Source organism: Pleurodeles waltl, chromosome 8 (assembly GCF_031143425.1).
Source record: "Pleurodeles waltl isolate 20211129_DDA chromosome 8, aPleWal1.hap1.20221129, whole genome shotgun sequence".
Classification (NCBI taxonomy): Eukaryota; Metazoa; Chordata; class Amphibia; order Caudata; family Salamandridae; genus Pleurodeles; species Pleurodeles waltl.
In genome coordinates, this window is record NC_090447.1 from 247,296,197 (window position 1) to 247,315,727 (window position 19,531).

General features: G+C 44.2%; 1 protein-coding gene across 1 annotated transcript in view; it reads left to right on the forward strand.

Annotated features, from left to right (window-relative positions):
• Nucleotides 1–19,531, forward strand: part of TMPRSS15 (transmembrane serine protease 15) — a 1,384,111-nt gene that overhangs the window by 1,260,893 nt on the left and 103,687 nt on the right. The window contains exons 21-22 of the mRNA XM_069204099.1: nucleotides 910–959; nucleotides 1,161–1,335. Of these exons, the coding sequence (XP_069060200.1) occupies nucleotides 910–959; nucleotides 1,161–1,335 (225 nt within the window). The remainder of the gene's footprint in view (nucleotides 1–909; nucleotides 960–1,160; nucleotides 1,336–19,531) is intronic.

The following is a 19,531-nucleotide window of genomic DNA, read 5'->3' on the forward strand; positions in this document are numbered from 1 at the left end:
AGACTTGTTTCTGACAATGTACCGAGATTGTTTGAGTACATGTGGGAAGCCTGTTTTATCATACATCAATGCCCAGGCGCGCCGCCTGCATCATGGAGCCGAACATGTGGCTGGGCCCGTAATATAAAGACGCCCCCTGCGGGCAGGATAACTGGGGCCAACCATAGGTTATAGGGTAGGAGGTCGAAAAGAATGTTGTTGCAAAATGTTAGAAGGAAAATCATTTGCCGAAAAGGATGCGCGTGAGAAGTGCACTGGCAAAATGCTGATGATTTTCTGTGGAAAGAGTGTAGAGTGTTTTTCAATTAAATATACCCCTCAAAGGTAACTGGAATAACATTCATTAATTGGGCCGAGAGAGCACACATATCTGAAAGAGAAATAGGGCATTCCAAGTATCCAAAGGAAGAAGATTCTCTTGAACACCTAAGCTAAGGTTAAATTGGAAAGCCAATCACTCCTTGATAGGTGTTCTTTTATGTACTGCACTAATGGTGATCTGCTCGAGTGTTTTGCTCAGTCGCAAACTTCTGAAGCTATTGCCCGTTTGTATACGTATGATCCCCAGCAAAGATGACTTTTATCCACAAATAATACAGCAGTATGGGCACAGAAGCTCCTGACATTCCTCTCCTTTCCATGATAAAGAAACGCGTTTTATTGCTGCCCTGCAGTGAATTATTTGTAGCTCTGTACAGTCCTCTTGAAACCTGCTATAGAGGCAGGAAGTGGAATTCCTTAGCTTATACTGCTCCCTCGTGGACAGAGTGCTAATATGTTCTCGGAAAGCAATCCTAACGATGCTCTTTTCAGTTGCACCTACCTACAAATTCAGATCTGCTATCAATATGTTTATTTAACAAACGGCGAATCCAAGAAAGCTAACATGCATTTTTCTTTGTTTTTCAGAGAAGAATGTATTAATAATTCGGTTATCCACCTTCAGTGCAACAGCCGAGGTTTGTTTGAATTTCAAAAGATAAATTATAGTATTAACATTCAACCAAAAAGCGCAAATTGATTTTAAGAAAGCGTTTATTTAATCAAGTGTGACCTTGTACAAGGAAACTAATACGCATTCGAGAATCAGCGAAAGTGTAGTTTATGAGTAGGAAGGGAATGTAATATGTTTGTTATTTACATTTTCTCCTTGCTCGTAGCCTGTGGGAAACGCCTTGTGATGAACAACAACCTTTCAAAAATTGTCGGAGGTTCTGATGCCAAAATAGGTACATGGCCCTGGATTGTGTCACTGCACTTCGGTGGGAGGCCTGTATGTGGCGCAACCCTGGTCAGCAACCAATGGCTTGTTTCGGCAGCACACTGCGTATATGGGTAAGAGTTTTCCAAACACAACTAACGCTGTGTGTCCGCTTATTTATAAAAAAAATATTGATAAAGTGATGAAGTATTAGTCGTGCCGATAAAATGCAGGCAAAATCAATGATGATTTCGGAACAATGACGGTGATTACCATTAAGGCAATCTGCAGCACGATGTTCTAGTTACTTCACATGCTTTACTTCGCCTTGCATTTCTTAAGAGTCCATTTTCCAGCGTGCTGGGTTTCAGCATTATTTTTCATGCGGCATATTAATCTTGTGCATACTATGAACTGGATTGCCTATAAACGCATTTGTGACTTCAGCTCTGGGTGGGTGTTTATAATAGGTTACGATTGAGCGCTCTGGAGTTGAGCTGAAGGCAGTGCGGGTTTCTCACAGAGCCTGACAGTGGGTCATAACGGGGCATATTTATACTCTGTTTGCGCGGAATTGCGTCGTTTTTTTTTTACGCAAATCCGACGCAAAGCTAACTCCATATTTATACTTTGTCGTTAGACCCGTCTAGCGCCAAAGATCTTGGAGTTTGCGTCATTTTTTAGCGTGGACACCTACCTTGCGTTAATGATATGCAAGGTAGGCGTTCCCGTCTAAAAAATGACTCCAAGGCATGTGCGCCTTATTTAAACTCCCATGCAAAAATGACGCACGGGAGTGGGCGGGTCAAAAAAAATGAAGTCCAGCCGCTTCTGCGTCATTTTTTAACGCCTGGTCAGGGCAGGCGTTAAGGGACCTGTGGGCTCAGAAGGAGCCCAGAGGTGCCCTCCCATGCCCCCAGGGACACCCCCTGCCACCCTTGCCCACCCCAGGAGGACGCCCAAGGATGGAGGGACCCATCCCAGGGAACTTAAGGTAAGTTCAGGTAAGTATTTTTTTTTTTTTTTTGTGGCATAGGGGGGCCTGATTTGTGCCCCCCTACATGCCACTATGGCCAATAACCATGCCCAGGGGACAAAAGTCCCCTGGGCATGGCCATTGGGCAAGGGGGCATGCAGACAGGAGTCATTTCAATGGGGGTTGGGAGTAAAAAAAAATGGCGCAAATCGGGTTGAGGCCAATATTTGGCCTCAGACCTGACTTGCCCCATTTTTTGACGCCCAAGCTCCATTTTCCCCTACGCCGGCGCTGCCTGGTGTGGGTCATTTTTTTTTACGCACACCAGTCAGCTGCGCCGGCTAACGTCATTCCATAAATAAGGCGCACGCATGGCGCTTTGGAATGGCGTTAGCCGGCGTTAACATTTTTGACGCACAACTGCGTTGGCGCAGTTGTGCGTCAAAAAATATAAATATGGCCCAAAGTGTTCACAAAACATGCACATCCAGTCTTTGGCATCTCTGCAGACTGCTCTTTGCAAAGGTCATGCAAGCAAGTTGCATTGTAATTCTATGCAGAAGTGCGTAAAGGAGAGGCCCAGTATCGAAATATTGACATATCCAAAGGAAAATAAAATGCACTGCTTATAGGTGAGTAGGTGCATGTGTTGTGTGTGCGTAAGGGGATGATGAAGTTTAGGAGATGCACGGAAGTACATAGAATGGACCAGAAAGGTGTTGAACACAAAAAAACATAAGGTGTGAGATATGTAGATGGAAGATGTTCGAAAGATGTGGGGACAAAAAGAGTGTAACTAACAGAGAAATTGCAAAAGAAAGTGATGTGAATAACAGGAGTGACCGAGACAGCCTGAACACTACTACCACTTCCACATACCATAGTAATATCTAATTAAGACTAATTTTCTCCATTGAGAAATGTTCAATTCTAATTATTCATAGCAAAACACCTGTTACTCATTTATCTGACACTACATTAGAAAGCCAATAATTTTGGCAAGTTTTAGTTGCATGTCCGTTACTGTGTGCTTTATGTGGATGCAATAATAAAAAGCTCACATAAAGGCTATTAAAACTGATCACATAGTACTGTACGGAAAGCACAGAATTTCAGTTTACAAGTTTTAACACATGCTGTTAATTATATAGTCCACACCTCTTGAAGAGGAATCTTAGTTGAATTTCTTAAACTGCACCCCTTTCATAGGTCCCCAACTTTTTTTCATCCCTCATAAAGCCCTCATAAGGTCATATTTAGTAATGAACTGTATGGTTGTTATTTATGTTTGTATCTTTACATGGCCTGATTTAAAGTTAACCCTTTGAGCGCGTCGGATGGCCAGGACCTGTCCGACCCTGCAGTGTTCATGTGTGTCGAACAGCTCCTGATCGCCTATGCACATGAGCATTGTTTGCTGGGGAAGAGCTTCCTGAGCAACTAAGGCTAAAAATAACCCCACCCTGTAATGAAGATTGGTGCGTCACATGCACCGACCTCATTACAGTGGAAAATGAAAGTAAAACGAGCTGATCATCAAGGAAATGCCCCCCCAATCTGACCCTTATAAAACAGGAGTGGGGGTTGCCGTCCAGGGGGGCAGATAGGGTAATTACTCCAATCTGACTGCCGTGGGAGAGAAAGCCCACTAGATTTTGTTTTTTTAAAAAGAGGGGTGGGCCTGCCTACCAGGGGCATGGCCATTCCCACACCCCAATTAACTGGGAACATAGTCTTTCTGCCCCTCCGGAGGGCATATGGAAGTAATTACCCTGATCAGCCCACTCTACACCAGGTAATAAAATCAAATGAAGGGGTGGGCAGGGTTATGCTCCCACCCCAACTAAAGGGGGCAACAGTCTTTTCGGACCCTTAGACTAAAGCATTTCTTCTCAATAGCAAGCAAGTGCATATTTGGCTCTTTGGGTGTTGATTTTACATATGGGCCAGAAGAGCTCGACCAACTCCCAACATCATCCCACTAGCAATGGTGAGTGGCTGCACTTTTTGGACTTGGGTACCCTGCCACCTGGAAAAACCTATCAGACTCAGACACTTCTGAAAACTAAACATTTGGGGGAGTCCAGAGTGGTGTGTTTCACATGCAGCCCACACCAATCACTTACCCACAGTGCTCTGCAAACCTCCAACTTTTCCTGATATCACACATTTTCCTACATTTCTGTGATGGAAACATCCAGAATCTGCAGTAATCCACAAAATTGCCCCATCTGTACTGATAAAACCACACTTGTGTGGGTCCCCGAAGTACAGTCAGCCTGAAAATGCATGAAAAAACTGCTCTTTTGGACCCACTTTAGAACCCCTCAATTTCTCCATGTTTTTGGCCCCTACCTGTTGCAGGCAGCCCACCTACACAAGTCAGGTATCATTTTTATCGGGAGACTGACACGCAGGCTGGGTGGCAGGAACTTTGTGACTCCCTTCAGATTCCAGAACTTTCAATCACGGAAATGTGAGGAAAATTTGTTTTTAAGCCACATTCTGAGGTTTGCATGGTATTCTGTGTAACAGAACCTGGTGAGAGCAACACACGTCACACCATCCTGGATTCCCCTGGGTGTCCAGTTTGGCTAAGCTAGGGCCTAAAATCTACAGCTGGGGTCAGTTTTCAGTGGAGAAATGTGATGTGTCCACATTGCGTTTTGGGCCGATTCCTACCCCCACAAGTGAGCTACCATTTTCATTGGGGGACTTGGGGAAATGCTGGGTTGAAGGAAGCTTATGGCTCTCCTCAGATGCCAGAACTTTCCATCACAGTAATGTGAAGTAAATGTGTTTTTTTAGACACACTTTGAGGTTTACAAGGGATTCTGGATAATAGAACCTGGTGAGAGCCACACAAGTCACTCCATCCTAAATTCCCCGGGTGTCTACTTTTTAAAACATGTGCAGGTTTGCTAGGATTTCCCTAGGTGCTGGCTGAGCTAGGACCAACAATCCAGAGCTAGTCAGATTGCATAAAAAGGGTCAGTTTTGGTGTGGAAAAATGTGATGTGTCCCTGTTGTATTTTGTCCATATCCTGTCATGGGTACTATGCCTACCTACACAAATAAGGTACAATTGTTATCGGGAGACTTGGAGGAATGCTGGGTAGAAGGAAGTGTGCAGCTTCCCTCATTTTCCAGACCTTTCCATCACAGAAATGGAAGGAAAATGTGTTTTTAGACATTTTGAGGTTTGCAAGGGATTTAGGGTAACAGAACCTGGTGTTAGCCAGACGGGTTACCCTATCCTGGATTCCTCTAGGTTTCAAGTTTTCAAAAATGTGCAGATTTGCTAGGTTTCCCTTGGTGCTGGCTGAGCTGGAGACAAAAAACCACTGCTAGGCACATTGCAAGAAATGGTCAGTTTTCAGTGGAAAAAATGTGCTCTGTCCACATTGCACTATGGGCCATTTCTTGTTACAGGCACTAGGCCTACCTACACAAGTGAGGTGCCATATTCATTGTGAAACTTAGGGGAACACAGAATAGTAGAACAAGTGTTATTACCAATTGTCTGTCTCTGCATTTGTGCCTTCCAAATGTAAGACAGAGTGTAAAAAATATATCATTTTGAGAAATGCCCTTTAACTCACATGCTATCATACGTATCCCCAAATTCAGAAATGTGCAAATAATCACTGCTTCTGAAAAATGTGACTATTTTGGAAATGCATGTTTCCCTCATACCTATTTTTCACTCTTTATATTTTACCCAAAAAAACTATTGCAAGGCGAAGCTCAGTTATTGGCTCTGGGAACATAGCGTTCTTGCTGAACCTACAAAACTCCTCTCTCCCTACAATCAGAAGTGTCCAGAGGTTGCAACAGTATATAGTTTTCAAAAACCTGCCATAGTTAGAAGAAGTTACAGATGAAAATGTAGACACAAATGTCTGTTTCTTTAAATCAATTTCAATATTTTTGTATTTCAACAGTTACTTTCCATAGGAAAACCTTGAAGGATCTACACAAATTGCTAAATTCAGAATTGTGTCTTCTTTTCAGAAATGTATAGCTTTCCAGAATTCACCATTGGTTTTACACCCATTTCTACAACTAACTGGAAGGCGGCTGACAGCACAAATGTCACAGGCTACTCAACGTTTATATCTCTGGCCAACTGGAACTGCAGAGTGGTCTTGATCTTTGTAGGTTCTGCCTTGACCAAGGTAAGGACGACCCTTTCTGGTAGCCATGGTGCTGCTGATGATGGAACACCAAAAGGCAGCCCATGCCCTCCAGAAGGAGTCCCAGAGGAAAAAAAACCAAAAGGAAAAACCTCTAAAGCAGTAACTCCCTGTAACAAAAATAAGCAAAAAAGGTAAGTCTTCCAACAAGAAAACAATACTGGAAGAAACTGGAACAAGCGAGGGAAAAAAACTGGAGAAAAAACAACAGGGGCGAAGATCACCACCAAAGGAAAGTGTTGCAGCGCAAGGAGAGCAAGAATCAAACTCCTTATATACCGTAAAACAGAAAATGACCAACAGGAAGAAGAAAGACACCATATTGGATTGGGAAAGAATCATAGGAGAATATAGAGAAAGGTGCCATTTTGGTAAAGGGTCCTAAGGCATGCAGGAAAAAAAGGCATGCTGGATAAAGAAGACATGGATGCTAAGTGTAAAAATAAGGGAAAAAAAAAGGAGGAAAAAGAGAAAAAGAAGAAAAGAAGAAAGGAATAGGCTGCACCAGGTAAGTGAGGGGTCAGGGTGCCCATGCCTAATATCGAGGGCTCGCAGTATCCGAGGACTTGCCGAGGCCCCATCCCCAATTTGGGACCTCATGCGAGGAAATATAGAACAGAAGGGGCACCAGAAATAGGAACCTCGGCCATGCCCCAAGCCGAATACTCAGCTCACGCATCAGCTCCCCGCAGTAGGTCCCCCCCGAAGCCCCAGGTTTGTGCCGATACAAACAAAAAAACGACAGACCAAAAGTGGGGCGTGAACAGAAGAAGCATCTTCCCAAGAACATTCACTAAGAGGATAGCCCTTCCAATGGATAAGATATTGGAGATGGTTTCGGAAAATGCGAGATTCACATATTTCTTGAACTTCAAATTCGGGTTCGTCATTCACCAACAAAGGAGGAGGACAGGTGAAATGCCTATGAAAAGGGTCAGACTTATAGGGCGTCAGTTTAGAGACATGAAATACTAGATGGATTTTCCATTTTTGAAGGCAAACAAAGACGGAAGGACACTGGATTAATATTTTGAAGAACTGAAAAGGGTCCATAATAGTGGGGTTTAAATGTATTTTGTGACAGAGGGAGGGGCAAAAATCTGGAAGAAAGCCAGATTTTATCTTGGATTTGATAAGATGGAGCCTCACATCGTTTCTTATCAGCCATTCTTTTCATATGTCTTTTAGTTAACAAAAGATTAGACCGTATAAGGTGTTGAATTCTATGTAATATTTGGGAAAAGGAGGTGATTGCAGGAAGTGTAGAAGAGGTTTTAAGATTAGCAGGAAGATATTTGGGATGAAATCCATATCAGCAGAAAAAAGAAGTGGCTTTTAAGGCACTATGTACGGTGTTATTGTAGGAAAATTCAGCAATGGGTTAATACGTGGACCAGTTACTCTGAGTGGTATTGCAAAAACAGCAGAGACATTGCTCGAGTCCTTGATTCAGGCGTTCTGTCTGCCCATTAGTTTAAGGATGGAATCCAGAAGACAAGGCTACATCTATATTTAGGGTTTTACAGAAACGCTTCCAAAACCGTGATATGTATTGAGGACCACAATCTGAAACAATAATTTGAGGGAAGCTATGGAGATGAACGCTCTCTTTCATGAAGATGTGGCTTAATTCTTTAGATGTGGGTAGCTGCTTCAAGGCAGTAAAATGAGCCATCTTTGTAAATGAGTCAACAGTCACCATTGTAACTCAGTTTCCTGCTGAGGGTGGGAATAAACGAATAAAATCGGTTGATATAGTATGCCAAGGGACTGGTGGAACCTGTAAAGGTTGAAGTAGTCCTGAAGCCCTCGTATGGGGTATTTTTACTTGGGCGCAGATGGGACAAGATACCACGTAACTCTCAGTATCTTGCTTAAGAATAGGCCACCAAAAAGAACGAAGGAGTAATTCCTGCTTGGCTTTCATACCACGATTACCGGTCGGAGGGGAGTCATGACCCATTTGTAGTGCTTTTCTTTGCACTCTTTAGAATGTAGGAATAACACGTCTTTATGGTAGTAGTACCCTTTACTCTTGCATAATTTGGGGCGCAGCTCCTTCATCTCTTGTTCTGAGAGGGTTGAATGCTCCGACAGAACTTTATCGAGGAAAGACCGGACTAGACCAATCATTTTCTCTGGTTCAATATGGTGCTGTGAAGGGGTGTTAGTACTTTCAGGGTCACGTCGAGACAGAGCGTCCTCCAAGATATTTTGAGAACCCAGAATATAGGTAACATAAAAATCAAACTGACTTAAGAAGAAAGCCCAGCGAGCTTGGCGACTGTTCCTGCACTGAAAGTTTCAAAGGCATTGTAAATTCTGATGGTCTGTGCTCACTTCAAATGGTTCTTTAGAACCGATAAGGAATTGTCTTGACTCCTCACAAGCTGTTTTTAGAACTAGAAGTTCTCTTTCCAACACCAAATAATTTTGCTCAGAATCAGAAAGCACATGAGAGAGATAAAATATCGGATGTTCTAATCTGTTGTCGTCCTGTCTTTCTAATAATGCTGCCCCAATAGCTCTTTCTGAAGCATCAGTGACTATGATAAATTGTTTGCTGGTGTCCGGACGCCGTAGTATAGGTGCTTGGGTCAAAGCTCGTTTCAAGTTTTGGAAAGCATTTTTAGCCACATCTGTCCAGATGAAAGCATTTTGCAAACTCTCTTTTTTAAGAGTCTGTGTGATTTGGCGAGTTTGTTGAGCAAAGTCCGAAATAAATTGGCGATAAAAGTTGGCCAGTCCTAAAAAACACTGGGTTTCTTTGATGGATGAAGGGGATGGCCAATCTAGGATGGCCTGAACTTTCTCAGGATCCATGGAGATACCGACCTGACTAATGTGATAACCTAAATATTTCACCTCTGTCTGGTCAAATTCACTTTTCTCAGGTTTACAGTAGAGTTCATGTTGCCTAAGTCTGTCTACTACTTTCTTTACATGTTTGGTGTGAAGTTCGGGCTGTCTGGGGGATATCATCTAAATAAATCACGACGGTGTGATTTAACAGATCAGAAAATACTGAATCCATGAATCTTTGAAAAATAGAGGTGGCGTTGGTTAAACCAAAGGGCATTACCCTATATTCGTAATGACCAAAAGGTGTATGAAAAGCAGTCTTCCACTCATCACCTTCCTTAATCCTTAAAAGATCGTATGCTCCCCGAAGGTCTAATTTTGAAAAGGTCTGTGCCCCTTTAACTACATCCAATATGTCTTTGATACGAGGTAGTGGATATCGGTCTTTTATAGTGATTTTCTTTAATCCACAAAAGTCTATGCAGGGACATAGATCCATCATCCTTTTAGGCACGAAGAAGAGGGGAGCCCCAGCAGGAGAAGAAGATGGTGCAATGAGACCACTCTATAGATTTTCTTGCAGGTATTCCTTGAGCACCTTCTTTTCAGAATCCGTAAGAGAGTACATTCTACCAAAGGGGACAACCGTTCCAGGTTCCAGGAGAATGGTACAGTCATAGGGGGTAATTCTAACCCTGGCGGTCCAAGACCGCCAGGACTAAAATGACGGGGGCACCGCCAACAGGCTGGCGGTGCCCCGCTGGGCATTCTGACCGCGGCGGTTCAGCCGCGGCCAGAAAGGGAAAACCGGCGGTCTCCCGCTGGTTTTCCGCTGCCCAATTGAATCCTCCATGGCGGCGCAGCTCGCTGCGCCGCCATGGGGATTCTGACAGCCCATACCGCCGTCCTGTTCCTGGCGGTTCGCCCGCCAGGAACGGGATGGCGGTATGGGTTGTCGTGGGGCCCCTGGAGGCCCCTGCAGTGCCCATGCCAATGGCATGGGCACTGCAGGGGCCCCCGTAAGAGGGCCCCACAAAGAATTTCACTGTCTGCATTGCAGACAGTGAAATTCGCGACGGGTGCCACTGCACCCGTCGCACCTTCCCACTCCGCCGGCTCAATTCTGAGCCGGCGTCCTCGTGGGAAGGGTGTTTTGCACTGGGCTGGCGGGCGGCCTTTTGGCGGTCGCCCGCCAGCCCAGTGCAAAACCCAAAATACCCTCAGCGGTCTTCCGACCGCGGAGCGGTATTTTGGAGGGGGGAAGTCTGGCGGGCGGCCTCCGCCGCCCGCCAGACTCAGAATCACCCCCATAGTCTCTATGTGGAGGTAGTACTGGTTTTGTGGGATTTTGGAACACGTCTATATAATCCAGATTATGACTAGTTTCCCCTTGAATAGAGTTTATGGAACACCCTAATTCAGGTTATGTGAATAACATCTTCTTTGGGGACCAATAGGTTTCGGAGGCATAACAATAGTCTTGACAGAATTTGAAAGACAGAGAAATAGTTCTGGTTTCCCAATTGATATATAAAGATTGTGCCGTGTAAACCAGGATATTCCTAAGAATATTGTATGATTAGGAGAGGAGATTAAATCAAAAGAGACATGTTCCTGATGCTTTCCAAAGTAAAGATATAGGGTAGGAGTAGTACTGATGGGAGGACTGGATGCTAACAAAGATCCATCTACAGTATGAGCCAGTTCTGGAGCGTCCTACAGTAGTCATGGGATTTTTTGTTTCTTGGCCCAGGTCTCATCCAGATAAATTCCACTGGCTCCACAGTCTAATAATGCCAATGCTCTTTCTTCCCGACCGCCTGGCAACTGCAGGGTAACAGGTAACAAAAACAGGGCAGTTGCATCTTCTTTAGAAGAACATATTAAAGGTATCTCAGAGAATCCTGTCCCCTCCCTTCTCAAAGAGGACGGGAATTGGCATTTCCCAAAGACTTCACAGGACAGACAGGGCAAACACGAAGCAAGTGGCCAGCAGCTCCACAATACAGACATAATCCTTTTCTCCATCTATTTTCGCGCTCACTAGAAGTGAGAGGGCCACAAGCGGTGTCAATTTGCATTGGTTCCCCTTCTGTTGCTTCTCTTAATTCAGGTTGAGACTTTTCAGACCGATAGATGATTGTACGTGGGTTTCCTGCATGAGAAGGTCCACGGGTTTTCCTCTTTTCTAGACAGTGTTCCTGTGGACGATACTCTATGGAGAGAGCTAAATCCATCAATCCTCGTAAATCTTCCACTCTAGCTGAATGTACTAGTTTGTCTTTCATTTCATCTCGCAGACCTCTACGAAACAGAGTCACAAGAGTACGTTCTACCCATGTTGTCTCTGCTGCCAGTTTTCTAAAGCGCGTTATATATTGGAGAACATCTTGGGTACCGTGCTGAATATCACATAAAGCTTCCTCCACTGACGCCTCCAATCCCGGGTGTTCAAACATTTGTTTAAATGCAGTGACAAAAACTGAATAGTCAAACAGCACAGGGTCATTGGAGGCTACTAACGGAGTCGCCCAGGCCAAGCCAGGACCAGACAAGGAACTGATGAGGTAACCCACTTTCGTTTTATCTTGCACAAATTGCGTTGGTCAGAAAGCAAAATTGACGGTCAGAGCATCAAGGAATTCTCGTAGCTTATTTGGATCTCCAGAAAAACGTGGCATAATAGCAGAGACAGTGGGAACATCTGTGATTCGAGATTCCAAGGCTTGTCATGAAGTCGCATTTTCATTTTGTAGTTGTTGCAGTTCCTGGACTTGCTGTTGAATGGTTAAGAGTAGCGACTGGTTGGGTTCTGCAGCATCCGTTGAGGTATTCTCTATACTGCTCGATGAAGTCTGGTTCGTTAGGCGCTGCAATCTGTCACAGGCTACTCGTCGTTTATGTCTCTGGCCAACTGGAACTGCAAAGTGGTCTTGATCTTTGTAGGTTCTGCCTTGACCAAAGTAAGGGTGGCCCTTTCTCGTAGCCACAGTGCTGCTGACAATGGAACGCCAAAAGGCAGTGCATGCCCTCCAGGAGTCCCAGAGGAAAAAAAACCAAAGGGAAAAACCTATATAGCAGGAACTCCCTGGAACAAAAATAAGCAAAAAAGGTAAGTCTTCCAACAAGAAAACAAGACTGGAAGAAACTGGAAAAAGCGAGGGAAAAAACTGGAGAAAAAACAACAAGATCGAAGCTCACCACCAAAGGAAGTGTTGCAGCGCAAGGAGAACAAGAATCACACTCCTTATATACCCTAAAACAGGAAATGACCAACGAAGAAAAAAGACACCATTTTGGATTGGGAAAGAATCACAGGAGAGTATAGAGAAAGGCGCCATTTTGGAAAAAGGTCCTAAGGCATGCTGGGAAAAAGAAAGGCATGCTGGGATAAAGATGAACATGGCTGCTAAGTGTAAAAATAAGGAAAGAAGAAAAGGAGAAAGAAGAGAAAAAAAAGAAAAGAAGAAAGGAACAGGCTGCACCAGGTAAGTGAGGGGTTGGGGGTGCCCACGCCTAATGTCGAGGGTGTGCCACGCTCAGAACTTGCTGAGGCCCCATGCCAAATTTGGGGCACAAACCTGCGCTTAATTCTCCATCTTTATTAAACCCTGACATATTTTGTTTAATCAGTTACCTGTTTAGTCTGGAAGGACTTACAATGGTTGACATGAATCAGTCCTTGCTCCTATAAAATGAGCCATTAATAGGGTTTCTAACCCTTGTATCCCCTTTTCAGATGCACTCTATGGTTCTGTTCTCCCTTTTAGGTGTTTTCAGGAAAATGTGTTCTTGCACTTGACCCCATCAACCCTGTCCTCACCTACCCCCGGTGCAGACCTTTTTTGGATCTTTAGGGGCTTTGCATGTAAGCCTTCACACGTAGATTCTCCTGGATGGAGACAAGAAAGTAGCAAAAATGTAGCCCAATTTTACAATTTTGTTTGGTGAAAATCAGGAAAGAAGTGTTGTGTAAGAAAGAAAGTGTTTGTTTTTTGGCTTTATTAAAAGTTTTGATGCTCTTAGATCACTGTCTACATAGCTTTCAGGAAAAGGCAGAGATGTAAAAAAAAATGCTTTTTTCACCAGCGTATGTGCAATTTTCTAAGTAATCAACAATATTTCCTATTTTGAGGGTTTCTTTAAACTTGCTCTATGTGAGGGAGGTGGGGGAAAGACAATGGATGAAATTGTAAAGGGGTTTATTTCAGAAAAGTAGACAGAATTTTAAATCCAGGTAAAAATCATTAGTGTAGGTTACTCGTGGTTTTTTCAAAGAAACTAATTGATTAAATCACACACTAATGAATGTAAAGGGGAAGAAATAGAAATGAGTGACACTGGTTCCATTTATACGTTTTCCACTGATTGCCAATCAATTAACACATTATAACGGTATGTCCTTCAGACTCTTCCAGTTGCAGGGATGTATAGTCTTTGTTGGTTGTCCAAAAACACTTGATATACAGATCCACCAACCAAGTAAGAGCTCATATTAATTTTTCTTTGTGTACTGATCTAGCCTTAGTTCTAAGGAGTGGAAAAGGGATATGATGGAATGTTATTCATTTTTAAATGGGTCACAGAATGTGAGTTTAGGATAAGTGCTTATTATTACAACCCTGAATTTGGAACTTGCCATATTATTATGTGATTCAGAGGGCATTTGGAAAATGTTTTCTTTCTTTCACGATGATGTATATTTGTAAACTAAACATGGATAGAAATTCAATAGATAACAATAAATGTTATACTATTACGTGTTTCCACACTTCCTTCCCCAAAAAAGTACCCCAGTTTTGTGGTGGGCATAACACTGACATAAAGAACGCCCCCAAAATGCAGCATGGAGACATCAAGATTTTTTCTTGGATTTCCAATATTTCTTGAAATGTCAATAGCTACTACATTGGGGATTGGCAAGCTGTTAAGTATAATTCAAATAACACGTTTCTGATAATTTTGTATCAGAAGATTTATTGGATATGAAGTCCTTTCCAGGAGAAAGCTGGGTCAGGGCATACCTCTCTTCATACAAATGTTCAAATCACTAACTGTACAGATTTCTACGTGATCATTGATGATCTAGACAACATTTGACCCATAACAGCTAGACTTTAACACATTAGACCATTACACAAGCACTGGGGGAAGCTTAATGAGCCAAGACATTTCTGAAAACTAGACACCAGTGGGAATCCAAAGTGGTGTGGTTTGCATTGGTTTCCACTAACTATCTTACACATTATGCTGTGTAAAGGTCTCACTTTGGCTAGAATCACAGAATGCTCACATGATTCTATGAGGGAAAGTTCTACAATATGTGGGGAATTACAAAAGTCCTCACATCCAGTATTCCCACATGTCTCTCAATACAAACAGCACCCCACTTGTATTGGTGGGCCTATATGCAAGAAACAGGTAAGGCCCCAAAGTGCAATGTGCAAATATCAAGATTTTGCATTGAATTTCAATTATTCTTCTGATGTGGGTATCTGCAGGATTTGGGAATACTATAATCCTCAGGTATTTCTCAAAGCTAGAAACAGTCCAGGGTCAACAGGTGTTATGGCTTGTCTGAACCCACTACATTTTCTTACCAAGAATGCCCTGGACTTTTCTGTGAAAGTTCCTGAATCTGTGGGATTGACAAAAGTTATACCATGCAGTATTCCCACACATCTGAAACAGATTTTGCTGGAGCAATACTAACATCAACACTTCCATGATCCTACAGATGAACCTGTAAAGAATATCTATGTGCGTCATCCTTCTACAGAGAAAGAGAAATGGAAAAAGAGACGAAGAAATAGAGACACTGGATAGCTTCATTTTATCTGTTCTGTTTCCTGGGCTCACCCTACACTACAGAGGCATTGACATTTACAAAAAAAAAAAAATTCCAGTATTTAGTTCATTGTTTGAACTATGGAATGTGCTATACCTTGTGGCAATCTTTGCAGAATCAATTCTCCATTCATGTAGATTCTGACAACTCAGTGACTTCTCGGAGCTGGAAGATATAAATATCCTTTGTAAATATTTGAAATATACTGGACTATAATACAGGTTTTTATATGTCTAACTACCTTCAGTGAGCTAGTAGAAATCAATTCTTTGATGTGAATTATTATTAATACACATTGGTTCATCATCTGTAACATAATGAATTCTCATTAGTATTGTGATTTCACTCCCTGCAATATACGTACCTGCCACTGACTATATCTTGATACAATAAGTGATTCAAGCCATATAAATGAAGTCTCCACAATAGAAAGAATTCACTAGCTCCTGCGATGGGTAGGGATAAAAGAGCTTGTAATCCTAGAAAGAATGGCTTCAATATTAAAGTGAAAATCAGTCTAAATCACAGTCTTTAAAGATTATCTAGAATACTTCTCTGAGAACAAGCTCCAAAACAGCTCTCCATCAAAGCACATGGAATGGCAGTTTCTGGAGAGTTATATTCCAGCTACAGCAATTAAGTATCATGATTGCCTAGCAAGGAATGCCCTGGAACATGAGGACCTTATACATAATAATTCTAAGATGGCTGCCACCACTGCCAGTCTCTGGTGAAACCTGTGATGCTCTAACACAACTATAAGAGAGTGAGAGGTAACCAGGCCCGTGCACAGCCTCCCAATCTAGTCAGACACACACCAAGAGTTCAGCAGCCTACAGATCTTCTCTATATATCTGAATGTCACATCTCTCAGGAATATTTAAAACATTACAAGAAAATGCCTCACCCACCTTATGGTGACATGCTTCCTTGGTATAAAGGTATGGATGCCTTCCAGGAATATAATCATTCCTGCGTCCTTATTCTGGCAACATATTGCGGGCACTTTTTACATGCCCTAATAGATCGTTTGGCCTTCTTCAGGGCACCTAGACCTCCCTGCCTGCCCTCAACTAAGTGTAGGGAAATAGTGGTAATAAGGATTGTGAGAAAACAAGGCTGACTGCAGAGCCCACCCCCTAACTTTTTGCCCCCATTTTTTCACTTTTTGATGGTGTTTTCCTGACTTTGATGGTGCCCTGGGTACTGCTAACCAGTCAAAGGGCCTATGCTCTGTGTAAAATGAGTATGCAAATTAGGCTAATTATAATTGGCTATGTCAACCTACCTATAAGGCTCTAGTATATTGTAGGGCATGTAGGTTTAAGGACCCCAGCATAGGTAGTGCACCCATAAGTGCACTACGGAGGTACCCAGTGCCATTTTAAAGGCAGGCCTGCCTTGCTTGCTGATTTTAAATTAAAGTTATAAGCAAATTTGACTTTGGAATTTAAAGTACTTCCAAAGTCTTAAACTACCTTATTTGTACATAAAGGTCACCCCTAAGGTGTACCCTATGTGCCCATAGGGTTGGGTGCCATGTAACTATAAGCAGGGACCTTATAAAAATTGTTTTATGAGCCCTGGTGAGATAGAATAGCCAAATTATCTTTCCCTCAAGGTAGTGAATGGCTTCAATAGGCTAAGAGACTTTATTTTAATTAATTAAGTCACCTTAAGTGCCAGATACCTTGAGTTTGGTATCAAATTAATTGTTATAAAAAGTCCCACAACTTGCAATTGTTAGATTTAATATAACTAGTTCAGGTAAAGAGTTTTAAAACTCTGCCTGAAAGTTGTCAACTTCAGCTCTATAGAGCCCTTCTCTGATTGGCCAGCCTCTGGCAGCCTGGCCTGGCTGCCTTGATGAGGTGTGGAGTGGCCTGGGCTGAACACAAAGGATGTGCCTGGGGAAGGAGATCTGCCTCAGCAGATGGTGAAGTAGGAAGGGGGGGAGAGTGGCCAAACTGGTCTTCAAAGGCAGGGAACTACATTTGGAGCAGCTCGCACCTCCCTCACATCCTGCAACCCCAGACAATTAGGTACCCTCTTGATTAGGTTACGAGAGGGCAGGAGAGGGGTGTTTTTAGGATTTGTAGCCACACCGGTGGGTGGGCTCAGCCAGATCTAACCTCCAAAAATCACTTTCAGAGATGCAGAATTTTTGAAGAATGTTGCTTCCTGGGATTGATTTTTACCACACACCAGGAAGTGGTCATCGAAGGGGGAAGGAGCTTGCCTGCCTGCCTGTGATTGGATACTTGACTCAGCCTCCCCAGAATTCACCCTCCTGACCGAGACCTGGTTGAACCCCTCCTCAGTGCCTGACATCGCCATAGCCATCCCAGACTGCTACAAGATCACCCACAGGGACCGCTCCAACAAACCAGGAGGAGGCATCGGCATCATCCACAAGTACACTCTCAGGATCACGACCAACACCAAAGACACCCTCAGCACTGCCAAACACCTGCACTTCCAAATCCACACTGACCCAAACACCACCCTCTGAGGGACCCTGTCTGCAGGCCCCCTGGCCCACGACAGCAGTTCAGCGACTCCATTTCTGACATCATCCTTATGCACGCTCTCACATCCACTGACTACATACTCCTCGGAGACTTTAACTTCCACCTCGAGAACACCAATGACAAAAAACACCACCACCCTGCTTGACAACCTGTCCAACCTCGGCCTCAAACAGCTCATCACGACACCAACCCACTCCACAGGACACACACTCAACCCTATTTTCTCCACCAGCAATCACGTCACTATCAGCCACACCACCGAACTCCATTGGACAGACCACCGCTGCATCCACCTCTCCTTCAAGAAACCCACAACACACCACCACCCACAAAGGATCCCCCACTGCAGTTGGAACAAGGTTACCGAAGACCAACTTACTGCGACCCTCTCCCAGAGCCCACCCATCGACACCACCGAAATATGATGAAGCTGCCCGCAACTTCAGGCAATGGTTCAACACCTGTGCCAATGCTCTCTCCCCAATGAGGAATCCCTCCAACAGACACACTGACAGAAAGGCCTTCTGGTTTACCACCGACCTCCATGAATCTAAGCAAAGCTGCCGAAGACTTGAAAGAAAGTGGCACCAAGATCAGACTCTGGACAACCTCACAGCCTTCAAAAACGCCATCCGCAGACACCACCAACTCATCCGAGCCACCAAGAGAACCGCCTTCAAAGACTGAATCAACAACAATGCACACAGCCACAAGGAGCTCTTCAATGTTGTGAAGGAACTCTCCAACCCCAGCTCCAATGCCAACGACATCCTGCCATCCCAATACCGCTGTGACTCCCTAGCCTCCTACTTCCACCGCAAAAATGCAAACATCCACAACAGCTTCAGCACCCAGACCCCCCCAGCAACCACCAACACCACAAATTCACCTCCGAGCAACCTCCTGCTCTCCTGGACCCCCGTCTACAACAACAACACCATCAAAATCATGAATACCATTCATACCTCTCTATCTGACCCCTGCCCTCACCACGTCCTCAACATAGCAAGCTCCTTCATCACACCCCAACTACGGAAGATCATCAACAGCTCCTTCGAGTCCTCCACTTTCCCAGAGAGCTGGAAACACGCTGAGATCAACACCCTCCTCAAAAAACCCAAGGTGGCCCCAAAAGACCTCAAGAACTTACGGCCTATCTCCCTGCTCCCCCTCTTGGCAAAAGTCATCGAGAAGGCTGCCAACAGACAACTAACCTTCTTCCTCAAGGAAAACCTCACCCTGGGCCCTTCCCAATCCAGATTCTGCAGCAACCATAGCATCAAAACAGCCCTCATCGCCGCCACCGACAACATCAGAACCATACTGGACAGCGGTGAAACTGCAGCCCTCATCCTCCTGGACCTCTCGGTCGCGTTCAACACCATCTGCCACTACACCCTATGCTCACGCTGCAGCAATGCTGGAATCCGCGATGGAGCCCTGGACTGGGTCACCTCCTTTCTCACGGGCAGAACCCAGAGAGTCTGCCTCCCCCCATTCCATTTGGAGGCCACTGAAATCATCTGCGGTGTACCCCAGGGTTTGTCCCTCAGCCCGACCCTCTTCAACGTCTACATGACCCCGCTCGCTAACATCGCCCAATCCCACAACTTCAACATCATCTCATACACCGACGACACACAGCTGATCCTCCCCCCCACCAAGGACTCCACCAAGACCTACCTCCATGAAGGAATGAAGGCCATCTCCGAAGGGATGAAGAGCAGCTGCCTCAAACTCAATTCCGACAGGACGGAAGTCCTCACCTTCGGCTTCACCCCCTCCACATGGGATGACTCCTGGTGGCCTGCCATTCTCGGAATCACTCCAACTCCCAACGACCACGCAACCTAGGATTCATCTTGGACCCCTCACTACCCATGACCCAGCAAGTCAACACATCTCCTCCTCCTGCTTCAACTCCCTCTGCATGCTCTAAAAGATCTACAAATAGATACCCACCGAAACCACAAGAAT